A 14,606-nucleotide genomic window follows, 5' to 3' on the forward strand; every position below is an offset into this window, starting at 1 on the left:
ATTCGATGATGATTTGGAGAATCAGCTATTTGGCCATAGACAGCTTTAAGAGGTTTTTTCTACATACCTCGAGGTGCGAGGCACGACTCATAATCACTGTGATGCTGGGGTGGATAGAGCATCCCACAGGGTCCCACCATGTGCTCGGTAGCAAACCCGGAAGTGGATCGGAACTACTTCCGGTCCACTTCCAGGTCCACCACTGAGCATGTGGGGGACCCCCAACCCGCCCTGGCTTGGCGATTGGCTGCGGGGGGACCCCAGGTTCCCTCCCAGACCCAGGAGGCACTAGTCGCGGGGTGCCACCCCGTGCGCTCCCTGGTGGACCCGGAAATGGACCAGAAGTGGTTCTGGTCCACTTCTGGGTCTGCTGTCAAGCACGCTAGGGACCCCCTCGCACTCCTGTGGGATGCTCCATGCACCCCACCATTGAAGCATTCACAAGTTGCCTGGTACCTTGAGGTATGTAGAAAAAAAACATTTAAAGCTGTGTCTATGTCTGAATCATCAAATCTTTCCAAATCTCTATGAATCAATTTGGAGGATTCCGATTCAATTCAGAGACATTAGTGTCTCCTGATTTAATTCAGAGATTTGGCCAATGAATTGGACCAAATCTCTGCCAAAGCGAATCAGCAACTGAAGCTTTGCACAGCCCTAATAAATCTCTTGGCATAGGTCGACATACTTTTACATTCTAAAGATCTGAACAGTTTGGTAGATATTAAGTCAATTGAGCATTTTCAGTCTCATAAACTTAAGCCTTTTGTCTGCAGCTTAAAACAATTTAAATCTCTTTCACTGCAGTTAATGCATCAGAATGTATATAGATTTTCTCTAAGGGTGACTAGGTCTAAAGTGTCTGCAACTGCAGGGAGCCTAACCACCATAGGTAGCAAATAGAATGACTGTAAAATTTAACTTCTCTAGTGCAGGAATGTCAAACTCACCTACCCCTTGGGCGTGCATCTGGACCACAAGGCTCCTCATGTGGTGCATCTGCCAGGGTGAGCAGCATCAGGGAACCATGGGGATTAACATAGGCATTGTTCAGCTGCCCAATGCTGAAAGATGTCTCCAGTGGGGTTGTGTACGCATATTTCAGTGGTGGGCCTGTCCCTTGAATTCCTGGCTCCTGCAGGCCATTCGTTTGGCATCCCTGCACTAGCATACCCGAGAGAGCTGAACTGAATGACTACTTCGCCTCGGTCTTTCACTGGACCAAGGGGAAAACCAAACCAGGTAAAGTAGAGGATGAGCACAGTAGGAATAATCACCTTCCTACTTTTGCCATACAATTGGTTATATGACACATTTAAAAAAAAAATTAGACATATACAAGATAACGGGACCAGATGATCTTCATCCGAGAGTGCTGAAAGAGCTGGCCAAAGTCATTGTGGAAGCCCTGGTGAAACACTTCCACAAGTCGTGGCACTCTGGAGAAGAGGGCCAATGTTGTGCCCATCCACAAGAAGGGCAGGAGGGAGGACCCGGGTAACTATAAGCCAATCAGCCTATCTTCCATCCTAGGGGAAATCCTAGAAAAGTTCATCAAGGAGTCTATCTGTGATAAGCTTGCTGAAGGTAAGGTTTTGAATGACAGTCAGCATGGCTTCATTGTGGGCAGATCTTGCTTTACCAACCTCATCTCCTTCCATGACCAGGTAATTCACCACCTGGACACGAGAGAGCAGGCTGACATTGTATACCTTGACTTCCAAAAGGCTTTGATCTAGTATCCCACAATGTCCTTGTGACAAAACTGGAGGATTGTGGGCTTAACTCCAAGACAGTCAGGTGGGTGAGAAGTTGACTGCAGGATAGGACCCAGAGAGTCGTAGTGAACGGATCTGTCATCCTGGCAAGAAGTGGGCAGCAGTGTCCCGCTGGGATCAGTGCTTGGCCCAGTACTTTTCAACATCTTTATTAATCATTTGGATGGGGGGGTGAAGAGCTCACTGGCCAAGTTTGCGGATGACACCAAGTTGTGGGGGAGTGTGGCCACGCTTGAAGATAGGCTACAGATACAGGCGGACCTAGACAGGCTAGCAATTTGGGTGGATCGGAATCTGATGAAGTTCAGTGTCGAGAAATGTAAAGTGCTTCACCTCAGAATGAGCCATCCCCAACACACCTACAGGCTTGGTGGCACCAAACTGACTAGCACCACAAATGAAAGGGACCTGGGGGTAATAATAGGCCATGGTATGAATGAGCCAGCAGTGCAATGCTGTAGCCAGTAGGACAAATATATATGCTGGCATGCATCAATCGATGCATCTCCAGCAAAACCAAGGAGGTGATTCTTCTGCTCTACTCAGCACTGGTGAGACCACAGCTGGAGTACTGCATCCAGTTCTGGGCACCGCACTTTAACAAGGACATGGACAAGCTTGCGAGAGGCCCAAGGGGTAGGTGAGTTTGACATTCCTGCACTAGAGAAGTTAAATTTTACAGTCATTCTATTTGCTACCTATGGTGGTTAGGCTCCCTGCAGTTGCAGACACTTTAGACCTAGTCACCCTTAGAGAAAGTCTATATACATTCTGATGCATTAACTGCAGTGAAAGAGATTTAAATTGTTTTAAGCTGCAGACAAAAGGCTTAAGTTTATGAGACTTTGAAAATGCCCAATTGACTTAATATCTACCAAACTGTTCAGATCTTTAGAATGTAAAAGTATGTCGACCTATGCCAAGAGATTTATTAGGGCTGTGCGAAGCTTCAGTTGCTGATTCGCTTTGGCAGAGATTTGGTCCAATTCATTGGCCAAATCTCTGAATTAAAATCAGGAGACACTAATCTCTCTGAATTGAATCGGAATTTCTCTGTTAGCCAGACTTCCTGTTTAACTTCAGGCAAATTGTATAACCCCTGCGTTTCAGTAGGTATAAAAGTGCTGCTAAAAAACTATGAAAAATTAATTTTGTGTTTCTCTTTTGTTACTTACAGGGGATATTGAAATTCGAAACTTGTCATCTTTATTTGTGCAGCTGAAAACTAGATTTGGCTTAAAGATTTTGTTTGCTAAGGATGGAGAGAGATTATACATTCAAGTTGATATCAGTTGGAAGAGAAGAACATTAGGACTTTGTGGAACTTTTAATGGAAACTTAAGAGATGATTTTCTGTAAGTGTTACATGTGTGTTTTGGGCTAAATTTAGTAACAAATGAAATATTCAGATAAATCTAACCAGCTAATAAAGACATTTCATTAACACTTTCATATTTTAGTAAGTCAGCCAACCAACAATACCCTGAGTTTAATGCAAACAATTTTGTTTACGCTAATCACTTTTTAACATGAAACTGGATCCTATAGCTTATACCAGGGGTTCTCAACTTTTTTTTTTTTTTTTTGAGTCAAGGCACTCCTTGTTCATCTCAAGGTACCTGTTGGAAAATCCCAGCCCTTAATTTTTACTTGTGTTTTGCCTACAGAAAAATAATAAAACAGTTCTTCTGTTGCAGAGAACTCAGACCAGATCAGAATGTTTTTAACACTATGAAGTCTTACTTGAAATCTCTGGGTTTCTCTTCTGAATCATGTTTGTACAACCTAAAAGTGACAATATTGCTTGGCACACTGGATGAGAATCAGTGCTTTATACAATCAATATTTCTTTGTAAAGTTTTCAGTAATTAGGGTATTTAACCTGTTTTTATCTTTATCACGGAGGTAAGGTGCATGAGCTCTTACAGAGAGAGTGTTGCCTGGTGATTAGGGAAGGGGCCTGGGTATAGAGATTCATAAGATGAACTCCTGCTCCCTCAGAAGTCAGTAGAAAAACTCCTTTTGGCTGCATTGGGGTGAAGACTTAATTCCTGGGCTTTATTTCTAGTTTGCTATGTGATACCAAAAAAGCCCCAGGGAAGCATGCGAGTTATACAGAGGCTAGGGAGCCAGGTCAAACTGATGCATTGCCTCTTTCAGTAAAGCACTGTTTGTTTAGGGTATTTTTGGTTTTAGTTGGTGTCATGGCAGGGTCCTACAGGAGGGCCGTGTTCTCCTTAAGGCCCCCTCTTCCGTGCCAAGTCGGCCCAAGGGCACCCTCTAATTCTCGCCCGCCACGTCTTTGATTTTTAGGTAAAGTTGGGAGGCTGCCTCATGTCTCTTTGGACACGGTTAGTTGGGACCTCCGTCCCTGTGTTTTCCCAGACTCACCGGGGGTCTCCCTGTATGATGGATGCTTCCCGGGCACCCTAGCCTTATGGGCTATGCGTGGCTCCAACCACCCCCAATACCACGCCCCAAGCCTCGCAGATGGGATGGATGTTGGTCTGTCTCTATACACACACTGCCTGCTCTCTGGGGCCTCCTCTGTACACTCGCCACTCTCTGGGTCTTCTCTAGAATGTTGCCCTTTTCCTAGGGCTCTCTATGCCCTCTCTGGGGCCTTCTCGGTAGTGTCACCCCTCTCTGGGGCCTTCTGTGCCCGCTCTGGGACTTCATAGATGTTAGGGTCGGAAGGGACCTCAATAGATCATCGAGTCCAACCCCCTGCATAGGCAGGAAAGACTGCTGGGTCTAGATGACCCCAGCTAGATGCTTATCTAACCTCCTCTTGAAGACCCCCAGGGTAGGGGAGAGCACCACCTCCCTTGGGAGCCCATTCCAGACCCTGGCCACTCGAACTGTGAAGAAGTTCTTCCTAATGTCCAATCTAAATCTGCTCTCTGCTAGCTTGTGGCCATTATTTCTTGTAACCCCCTGGGGGCACCTTGGTGAATAAATCCTCACCAATTCCCTTCTGTGCCCCCGTGATGAACTTATAGGCAGCCACAAGGTCGCCTCTCAACCTTCTCTTGCGGAGGCTGAAAAGGTCCAGCTTCTCTAGTCTCTCCTCGCAGGGCTTGGTCTGCAAGCCCTTAACCATACGAGTGGCCCTTCTCTGGACTCTCTCCAGGTTATCCGCATCCCTCTTGAAGTGCGGCACCCAGAATTGCATGTAGTACTCCAACTGCGGTCTGACCAGCGCCCAATAGAGGGGAAGTATCACCTCCTTGGATCTATTCGTCATGCATCTGCTGATGCACGATAAAGTGCCATTGGCTTTTCTGATGGCTTCGTCACACTGCCGACTCATGTTCATCTTGGAGTCCACTAGGACTCCAAGGTCCCTTTCCACTTCCGTGCCACCCAGCAGGTCATTCCCTAGGCTGTAGGTGTGCTGGACATTTTTCCTCCCTAGGTGCAGCACTTTGCATTTCTCCTTGTTGAACTGCATCCTGTTGTTTTCTGCCCACTTGTCCAATCTGTCCAGGTCTGCTTGCAGCTGTTCCCTGCCCTCCGGCATGTCCACTTCTCCCCATAGCTTTGTGTCATCTGCAGACTTGGACAGAGTACATTTCACTCCCTCGTCCAAGTCGCTGATGAAGACATTAAAGAGTATCGGTCCAAGGACCGAGCCCTGCGGGACCCCACTGCCCACATCCTTCCAGGTCGAAACCGACCCATCCACCACGACTCTCTGGGTGTGACCTGCTAGCCAATTCGCCACCCTGGTTGAGCCACTTGTCTGTCGGGCCCACCGCACTGCTACCCCCTTTCTCCAGGGCTCACCGCACCACTACCCCCTCTCGCCGGGGTTTACCGCAGTACTCCGCCCTTCTCCGGGGTTTATCACAGTACTATGCCTTCCACAGGGGCTCGCCACGCCCACCCTGGGACTTCTCAGAAGTGCGATCCCCCTTCTGGGGCTTGCCGTGCCCAACTTGGGCTACTCAATATGGTCCCCTCTCTGGGGCTTGCCATGCCTGCGCCTGGGCTTCTCAAAAGTGCCCCTCTCTAGGGCTGGGGTCTATACACCCTGTATGCTGCGTCCTCCTGGGCGCCGGGGTCCTCACACTCCACTGTGAGGCCCCTTTATGAGGCCTCCTCCAACCCCTATTAGCCTCACCCTAGCCACTGGTGTAATACATAACAAAATGATACAGAAACTCGAGCCTCCTGGCTATAACTCAAACATGCCCTCCAGCTATAACAACATTGCTCAACTCTGGTCAAGCTGTACTTGCCTTTAGGCTTCTCCTCGCATCTCTCCTTCAGGAGCTCCTGCCCCTCTGACTGCTGGCAAGAAACTGCCAGCTTGGCCTCAGCCCTGGGCCTTATGAGGGCCAGGCCCTGCCCCTTCCGGTCAGCTGACTTCCTGGTTGCCCCAGGCAACCCACAGCAGTGCTCCTTCTTCCCTGCCAGGGCTCTCTCTCTGGCAGTTTCCCCTTTCTAGGAGCAGGGCAGGTCAGTGCTCTGCAACAGTTGGGGTTTTTTTTCCCTGTGCATGTCAGCGCCCTTCATTTTTAAGTTGACTATATCAAGTAAAACTTTTCTATTCCTTTGATTTATACAGTGGATAGGATTTTTTTTTTTTAACTAAGGAAAACAATTCTGAAACTATGCTGATTTTATTTCCATGATATGTGAAAGATGCTCTGCAAATCATTCTTAGTTTTCAAGAGGATTAGCATGTGATCAGTAGAGCTTATTGAACTTGATCCTGATTTGATTTCTTTCTCTGACTTATTAGCTCCAGTGCATCCTATCAGCATATAGCACCACAGCTGATAAAATGGCAAAGTCCAATATTGATGTCATCCTTCCTTAATCACTTACTTCCTCCTGAACTTGTCTCGCATTTTCTTAAGTTTGACCACAGCACTGAAAGAGAGAATCCTTTCATCATAAAATATACACTTGTCTCAGGTCTTGTGTTCTGCTTCATTACACTCTCTCAAGACTCAGTTCTTAAAAGCAAAAAGAACTGTCAGAAATATTCAATGAAAAAATAATTTAAAAACATGAAAATTTGACCTATGTGTCATTTTTTGATGCTTCACTTCAACATCCACATTTTAGCAGTGCTCCAAGTCATCTGTTGCTTATATCCTATTCAATTCTGATTTTAAGGCAGCTGTATGCAGCACAAGGATGACAAGCTGAATTTAAGAATATTTCCACAACAGTAAAATTTCAGTTGGAGTTAATTCTGCTATTCTTTTTATATTTTTGGTATGGAGTCTTTTTGGAGGAACAGTTTGAATGTTTAATTTAGTTGTTTGAAATTCTTTGAGTTGCTGAGTCTGATCAATGTGGTCAGTAGACTCCTCAGGATTTTATTTTAATTGTTCAGAGGAAGTAGCTGCACTTCTTATGCTTGTCAACTATGTAGTCTAGTGTCTTCCCTACTACCACCCAAGGGCTTGATCCCTAGTTTTACAGTTGCTTCCCCACCACCACCCAAGGGCTTGATCCCTAGTTTTGAACAGTTGCTGGGAAGGGTGCAGAGCTCAACCAACATGTTGCTGGTGCTGGTTCAGAGACATAGTAAAGTGGTTTTGTATTACCCCATTAAGAAGTGTCAGAGAGGACCTCTGGTCATCCTGGACTTGGAAAGGTACAGTTACAGTTCCCTGAAAATACTGGAAGACATGCCATTTTGCAGAAATGTGGCACAGGAAAAGTAGGCCATCAGACACTTTTCCTATCCTTCTGCTGCCAGAATAAGGTCAAACTATTCTTTCTTCTCCCTTATAATGAACAAAAGTTTAAAAGGTGGCTGTCATCCCACCTGCTGTTCAAGTTCAATGAATTCTTCTTTTCATAATTTGAACAGAAGAATAACAAATTTGCAGCCAAGAAAAATGTCATAAATGAAAAAATGCTCAAAATAAAATGTCAAATTATATAAACAAAAATTAAAGGAAAATATTAATCACTTTAGCATATTTCCACCAAGAGGAAATTCCTGTCCCATAACTTACACACAGCTGCCACCTAGCCAGATGCATCTTTTCTTGAATAGATTTGGTTTTCTTTTTTTTAAAAGAAAAACTACTCTGGTGTAGTCTTTTAAAAAAAAGAAGACTACTCTGGTGTAACCCTCCCCAGTAGATATTGCTGAAGATAGTTTTGTATTAAAACTTACTTCTGAATATATTACAAACAAGAATGTTTCACATTTCACACTTAAACAACAGTCTTGGCCTTCCTTTCTTAAAATAATTTCTGTATTAAATAATAAAATTGGTCAATGATGAACTTTCTTTCCTTCAAAAAACAGACACTAAACAAACAAATATGCTGTAAGGTTAGAATTATTCTCAATACTTTTCAGTATTGTCCTAGTATGTCATTGTCCATCATAAAACTGCTATTGATTTCCAAGGAAGTTAATCCAATACTGAGTAGTTCAGAAAATGTCACCCCAACATTATATTCTATTCCAAAAGTCATTTGTTTTGCATTTGAATTGGATATTCCTGTTTTAAAGCCAGATGTTGGATATAATATGTCTAGTGAATAAGGCTCTCAACTGGGATTTAGGAAATTTACCTAATTGCTATTTCTGGCCATGAACGCTACACGCCCCCGGAGGCTAGGGGGAGCACAGTGACCGCCCAGAGGTGGCCATGGTGGGGGCATGGCAGCAGTGACTGGGAAGCTCCCACAAGCAGCTGCGGCTGAGTTGGTGGGGGGTGGTGAGCACTGACCAGCAGTCAGCAACCACCCGCCGATGCCTCTGATAGCATCAGCAGTGGCCAGCAGCAATCAAGGACTGCCCACAGATGCTGCTGGTGGTGTCAGCATCAAGGAGGGAGGTAACAAGAAGCAACTGCCCACTGGCGCCACTGGCAGCACATTTTGTAAGGGGTGCACTGCCAAGCTCAGGGGATGCACATGCACCCGTGTGCACCCACTATGCATCGCCAATGTTTCTGGCTATGCTGCTGGTCTGCTGGATGATCTTGGGCAAGTCACTTAACCTTCCTGTGCCTCAGGCGGTTTATTTCCAAGTAATTACTTATAAAGATGTAGAGTGGCCCTACTCCTTTTGACAGTGATGGAACACATGTCCTGGTCTTATTTTTACTTCTGGAATCTGTACAAATTCCACATACATACCAAATTTGCAATTTTTGATGTTTACCTCCAAACAGAAAGTGTGTGTAATCTCAAATGACACAATCAGAGACTTCATTGCTCTGGTTCTTTGTAGCCATTCCATCTTGAATTTTATGACAAAATGATTGTGAAAGGGTGTGATTGTTATTTTTTTCCCTCCCCCCACAAAAGGTCTAAGTAACTTCAGAACATAAATCCCACTTAAGCATGCTTGAAAATTGCATCAGAGATGAATAAGGTCATTTGGCAGAAATGAAATGCAGTGAAGTCATTAAATTAAGAGTTTATGATTGTTATAAGGTCTTTATGAATGGAGTTACTTAATGTCTTATGAAATACTTGTAATGTTACACAGAACACTTGTAAGATCTTGATTTACCTTTCCAAAGTGTTTCTTTAACTAACATCAGGCATGATATTAGCTTTTGTTGATACATAGGTAGGGACCTCCCTAAATCGTGGCAATGGCTCTTGTAATCTTGCTCAGTTTGCTGCGTGCCCAACTCTTTCCACCCCACTCCGATTGGAAGAGGGGCCCCAACAGCTCTGCCACTTGGTGCTGATTAGTTTGGAGGCAAAAAGCATGGTTTTTAAATTATAGTGCTGTTTTTGCCTCAGCAACAAGTGGTGGGGCTGCTGGATCCCCTTGGCCTATCAGCGGTGGGAGGCAAAAATGGTGGCATATTTAAAACTGCAGTTTTTGCCTCCTGGCCAAGGTGAGCAGTGGGGCTCCTGGGACCTCTCTGCCAATTGGGTAAGGGAGGTGCACAGCAAATTAGCAAAATCAAAGGAGCCACTGCACGGCACACTTCCACCATGATTTCAATAGGTCCCTATTTATAGGTAGTTTTTGATCCTTGAAAAGGAAACATCTCTGAAAGAATTTTGTTAATTTTATTTCACTATCTATCTCTATACTAGAAGAAAGTTTAATCAGCACTATAAAAATATGCATAATTCCACTGTCATATGGAGACACTGGGATTAATGAGAGAAATGCAAGCAGACATTAATAGCTGTTTGATGTGATAAGGAATTCTATAACTTTTACTTTTCCTTTTGTTTTCTCTTTAGTTCTCCAGCAGGGATGGTTGAAGGAACCCCACAACTTCATGCCAGTGCCTGGAAAGTTTCCTCATCCTGTTTTGTGCCTGTCAACATCCCTGTGGTTGATCCTTGTAATATTAATCAACAAAATGGTATGTTCTCACCTGGGAATTTTGATTTGGATTGATTTTTAGCCACTTCATTAGGTCAGAATATTTTTCGCCCTTGTAATCTGAGTCTCATAGTTACTTGCAGATCATATACGAGCATTATTTTAAATTCAATCTATACATTGAAATTATCCCCCATTTCCTCTCCCCTCTTGCTTTAGTAAACATCCTTTTTTTGGCTTGTTTAATTCCTATAATATATCAACTGAAATAAGCCTTGGTACCTACTAATTTGGTTATTCATTTTGGACATGTTTGTTTTTCAAGGAATGCATGTTTTGCAAGTTGGATGCCCTTGGGTCTAAATTTTACTCTGACATGCTACATAGTGGTTGCCTCTTTTCAATCAAACAACTAGCCAGAATTTCAGGTTTATAGTTTGTTTCAGTTAAGTTGGAGAAACTGGTCATGGAAATGGGTGTTTCTTTGAGAGAGATTTTTTTTTTAATTGACAAAGGATGCATATATCATGTATTAAATCTGATTTACCTTAGTACAGAGGAATTGAACTTTCAAGTTTAGCTAGCACCAAAATACAAAAATCTTCTAGTAGTAGGGATGTAGTATTGTCCAGACTGTATCTGGACCTTCCTTCACTGTCATACTGGCTGCTATATACTTTCTCACTTTTTTCTTTTTGTTCTGGCATATGTGTTCAGTCAACTCCAACAATACCCAGATAAGCCCTCTGTCCAGATGGTTCAAATTCTTGAGTGCACTTGCCTGTGCTTTTGTTCTTGGTGGTAAACTGCACCTACTTCTAGGTTTGAGGTCTCTACATTTGTTACCTACATTTAACCCAAATGAAGGATGGTTATTAACATTTTCAGCAGGATTTAATCCAACCTGTAACAGATCCACAGACCTTTTAGTAAATTGTGCGCACATCCATGGATAGAATTTGGCCTTAAATGTTTTTTGTGTTTTGGACGTAACCTGAAAGCCTATAGTCAGACTTACAGGGGTGTAGGTTGTAGCTGACTTTACCTCCATTGAAACCAGTGGGACTTAGCCCTGTATAAAGACTCCAAGATGGTACCTGAGTATGCTTTAACCCTTAGGACTAACTAGAGTCTTAAGGTATTTTATGCCACCAGGGTCTAGAGTAGGGGTTGGCAATGAGTGCCCCAGCATGTGACCCACCAAGTTTCTGCACCCCACAAATTGCAAGAAGCATCCTGAGGCTCGCTGTGCTTTTGGACATGTGGAGAAGCTGTGGCAGCAGCAGGGTCTGTTCTGCACCATATCTTGGGCAGCAGTTGTAGTGGCAGTGACTGGGTCAAAGGTGTCAGCATGTCCTTGGGCAGCCTGGTGCATGGCATAAAATAGCTTTGGGATGCATGGGGGAACTGCAGTTTCTGTCCCAGTGCCTCCTGCTGCAGGTGCTGCCCAGAACATGGTGCAGAACAGACTACATGCCTGCAGCTCCTTCTTATGTCTGGCAGCGTGCTGCACTTCAGGATGCTCCTCACAGTCTGCTGTGTCCCAAAGCTTGCTGGGTCACATGCTGGGAACAACTGTAATGGCAGGATCTGGAACAGGGGCTCTGGCATGTCCCTGACCAGACAGGGACTGATGGAGTAGTCAAGTAATCATTCATATAAGGCTGTGCTTGCTAGATGGCAGCTGGTGGGGATGCTTTGTGGATAGGAACCTGTTTTGCTGGGGCTTGGGGTACAGAGTGGGACCTGCCTTCAATCAATGTATGGGCAAGGGCGCTATGCCCCAACTGCCTGTGAGTGTGCAAGGCTGAGGACTGTTGCCCTAGAGCAGGGGTGGCCAACCTGTGGTTCCGGAGCCATATGTGGCACTTCAGAAGTTAATATGCGTCTCCTTGAATCTTTGCACAAGCACATGGTAACCATTTTCCATTTGGACACACCTAAAGATTCAAGGAGATGCATATTAACTTCTGACGAGCCACATGTGGCCCCAGAGCTGCAGGTTGGCCACCCCTGTCCTAGAGTGTTCAGGGGAACTAGGATTGCTCTAGCTGGTGCACCATTAGTCTTTCCCACTGCTGAGAAACTGCAAGGACTTGGCACAAATCAAGCAGTCCTTATACTTGTGTTTTGTGAAGGAGTCACCCACTGTCATATTGCTGTTGGAGATCAACCCCATAATAAATTATACACTCTGGCCTTTTTCATGGCTGATCTATGTTTGATTTGGCCTTCTTTTACTGAAAGGTTGCTGATGCCTGTTCTAGTGTATAATGGTTGGAGAATGGAAAGCCTGTTGCCACTAGAAAGGTGTGGGGCCAGTTTAGGGAATGCATGTAGTCATTTTCCCCAGGATTCCCTCTTCTTTCCTCTGGTCTGCTTGAAATAGTGCTCCACCCCTCCCTGCTGTCAAGGCCAACCTATCTCACATAGACATGAAGTAGCCAGTTTTGGGCAGCAGTCTTGGACCCTCCATAAATTGCCATACCCAGAAGTAGTTGACAACACACTTTGTTACTGTTAGTGTGACTGCCTGTGGTGCTACAGGTGAGCTAGTTAGCCCTGCCTCCCAGAAGGGAGGTTTCATGACAGCATGTGGCATAGGGATGGCCAGTTTTAAGGATCAGGTTTCCATATTCAGGACAGAAGTCTTGTTTCAGGAATTCATTATTGATGCAGGAACATGGTTGTAAAACTTGAGTCCATGACATACTAGACAGCTGAACACTTTATACAAGGAAGCACTAAGGATGTATGATGCATTGTGACAGTTGTAGTTGATCACCTGATGCAGAACCCAGCATGTTAGTTGATGAGGCTGCCAGATCATGGGTAGTGGGTTAAAAAGAGGAAGATGAATATCCACTGGGTTTTCTTGGCAGCTCTGGGGGAAACAAATGGAGGGTTTGGAAAACAAGGAGCTTTTCATGTGGAAAAAGGTAGAAGGAAAGAGCAGGAAGAGCTGGGGTCCTGGAGAGTAGTGGAATTGGGTGCCCAAGATGAGTGGTCGTTCCTTAAGGAGACGATACTCAGAGCCCAAGCGGTGACAATGCCAATGAGAAGCAAAGGGGGCAAGAGTGCCCAAAAGCCCCCCTGGCTCACCAAGGGCATTTGGGAATGCCTGATTGCCAAAAAGAAGGTGTACACCCAGTGAAAGGGAGGGACTATCACCAAAGGGGAATATACCTCCACTGCTCAGGTCTGTAGGGGAGCTGTTAGGAAAGCTAAGGCAGATACGGAAATAGGGCTAGCATCAAGGATAACAAAAAGTCCTTTTTTTAAATACACAGGGGGCATGAAGAAGGCACCTGGTAATGTGGGGCCCCTGCAGAATATGCTTGGCAATCTGGTGGTTGCACCAGAGGAGAAAGCAGACCTCTTTAACAATTTCTTTGCTTCCATTTTCTTGTGCAGGGATCGGACTCCCCTACCGAGATTCAGGACAGACTCAGGAGAAACTCCGCCAGGCCTAGGGTCAGGGAGGACCAGGTTAGAGAACTTCTGGAGGGGCTGGACACATTCAAATCAGCAGGTTCAGATGCTCTCCACCCCAGGGAGTTGAGGGAATTGGCAGGGGTTATCGCGGGGCCCTTGGCATGGCTTTACGAGCGCTTGTGGTGCTCTGGCCAGGTGCCGGATGACTGGAAGAAGGCCAATGTGGTCCCCATCTTTAAAAAAGGGAAGAGGGAGGACCCAGGCAACTATAGGCCTGTTAGTCTTACTTCAGTCCTGGGGAAGCTCTTGAGAAGATTATCAAGGAGCACATCTGTGATGGGCCAGCAGCAGGGATGATGCTCAAGGGCAACCAGCATGGTTGCATTAGGGGCAGGTCCTGTCAGACCAACCGAATTGCCTTCTAAGTTCAGGTCACAAAAGCACTGGACACAGGTGTTGCAGTGGATGGAGTCTTTCTGGACTTCAGGAAGGCCTTTGACACTGTCTCCCACCCCATTCTCATTAAAAGCTAGGCAACTGTGGCATTGATGCCTACACAGTCAGATGGATTGCAAATTGACTGAGGGATCTTACTCAAACAGTGGTGGTGGATGGGTCATATTCGACCTGGAGGGAAGTGGGCAGTGGAGTCCCCCAGGGCTCGGTCCTTGGGCCCGCACTGTTTAATTTCTTTATTAGCAACTTGGACGACAGGGTGAAAAGCACCCTGTTTAAATTTGCAGATGACACCAAGATTTGGGGAGAGGTGGGCACGCTAGAAAGGAAGGACAGATTACAGTGGGACCTGGACTGGTTACAGGGATGGGCAAATGAAAATAGGATGGGATTCAATACTGACAAGTGCAGGGTGCTGCACTTAGGCAGTAGGAACCAGCAGCATACCTACAGGCTGGGGAACTCCCTTCTTGAAAGCATGGTGGCAGAAAGAGATCTTGGAGTCGTTATTGACTCCAAGATGAACATGGGCCGACAATGCGAGGACACGGTCAGTAGGGCTAACCGTACCTTGTCGTGCATCCACGGATGCATCACAAGTAGGGCCAAGGAGGTGATCCTCCCCCTCTATGCGACACTGGTCAGGCCACAGC

At 45.5% G+C, this 14,606-nt stretch overlaps 1 protein-coding gene across 1 annotated transcript in view; it reads left to right on the forward strand.

Moving 5' to 3' along the window:
- Positions 1-14,606, forward strand: part of OTOGL (otogelin like) — a 187,301-nt gene that overhangs the window by 39,554 nt on the left and 133,141 nt on the right. Inside the window, exons 17-18 of the mRNA XM_059726122.1 lie at positions 2,956-3,133; positions 9,978-10,102. Coding sequence (XP_059582105.1) covers positions 2,956-3,133; positions 9,978-10,102 — 303 coding nt within the window. The remainder of the gene's footprint in view (positions 1-2,955; positions 3,134-9,977; positions 10,103-14,606) is intronic.

The sequence above is a fragment of the Alligator mississippiensis genome, chromosome 4 (assembly GCF_030867095.1).
Source record: "Alligator mississippiensis isolate rAllMis1 chromosome 4, rAllMis1, whole genome shotgun sequence".
In the NCBI taxonomy this organism is placed as follows: Eukaryota; Metazoa; Chordata; order Crocodylia; family Alligatoridae; genus Alligator; species Alligator mississippiensis.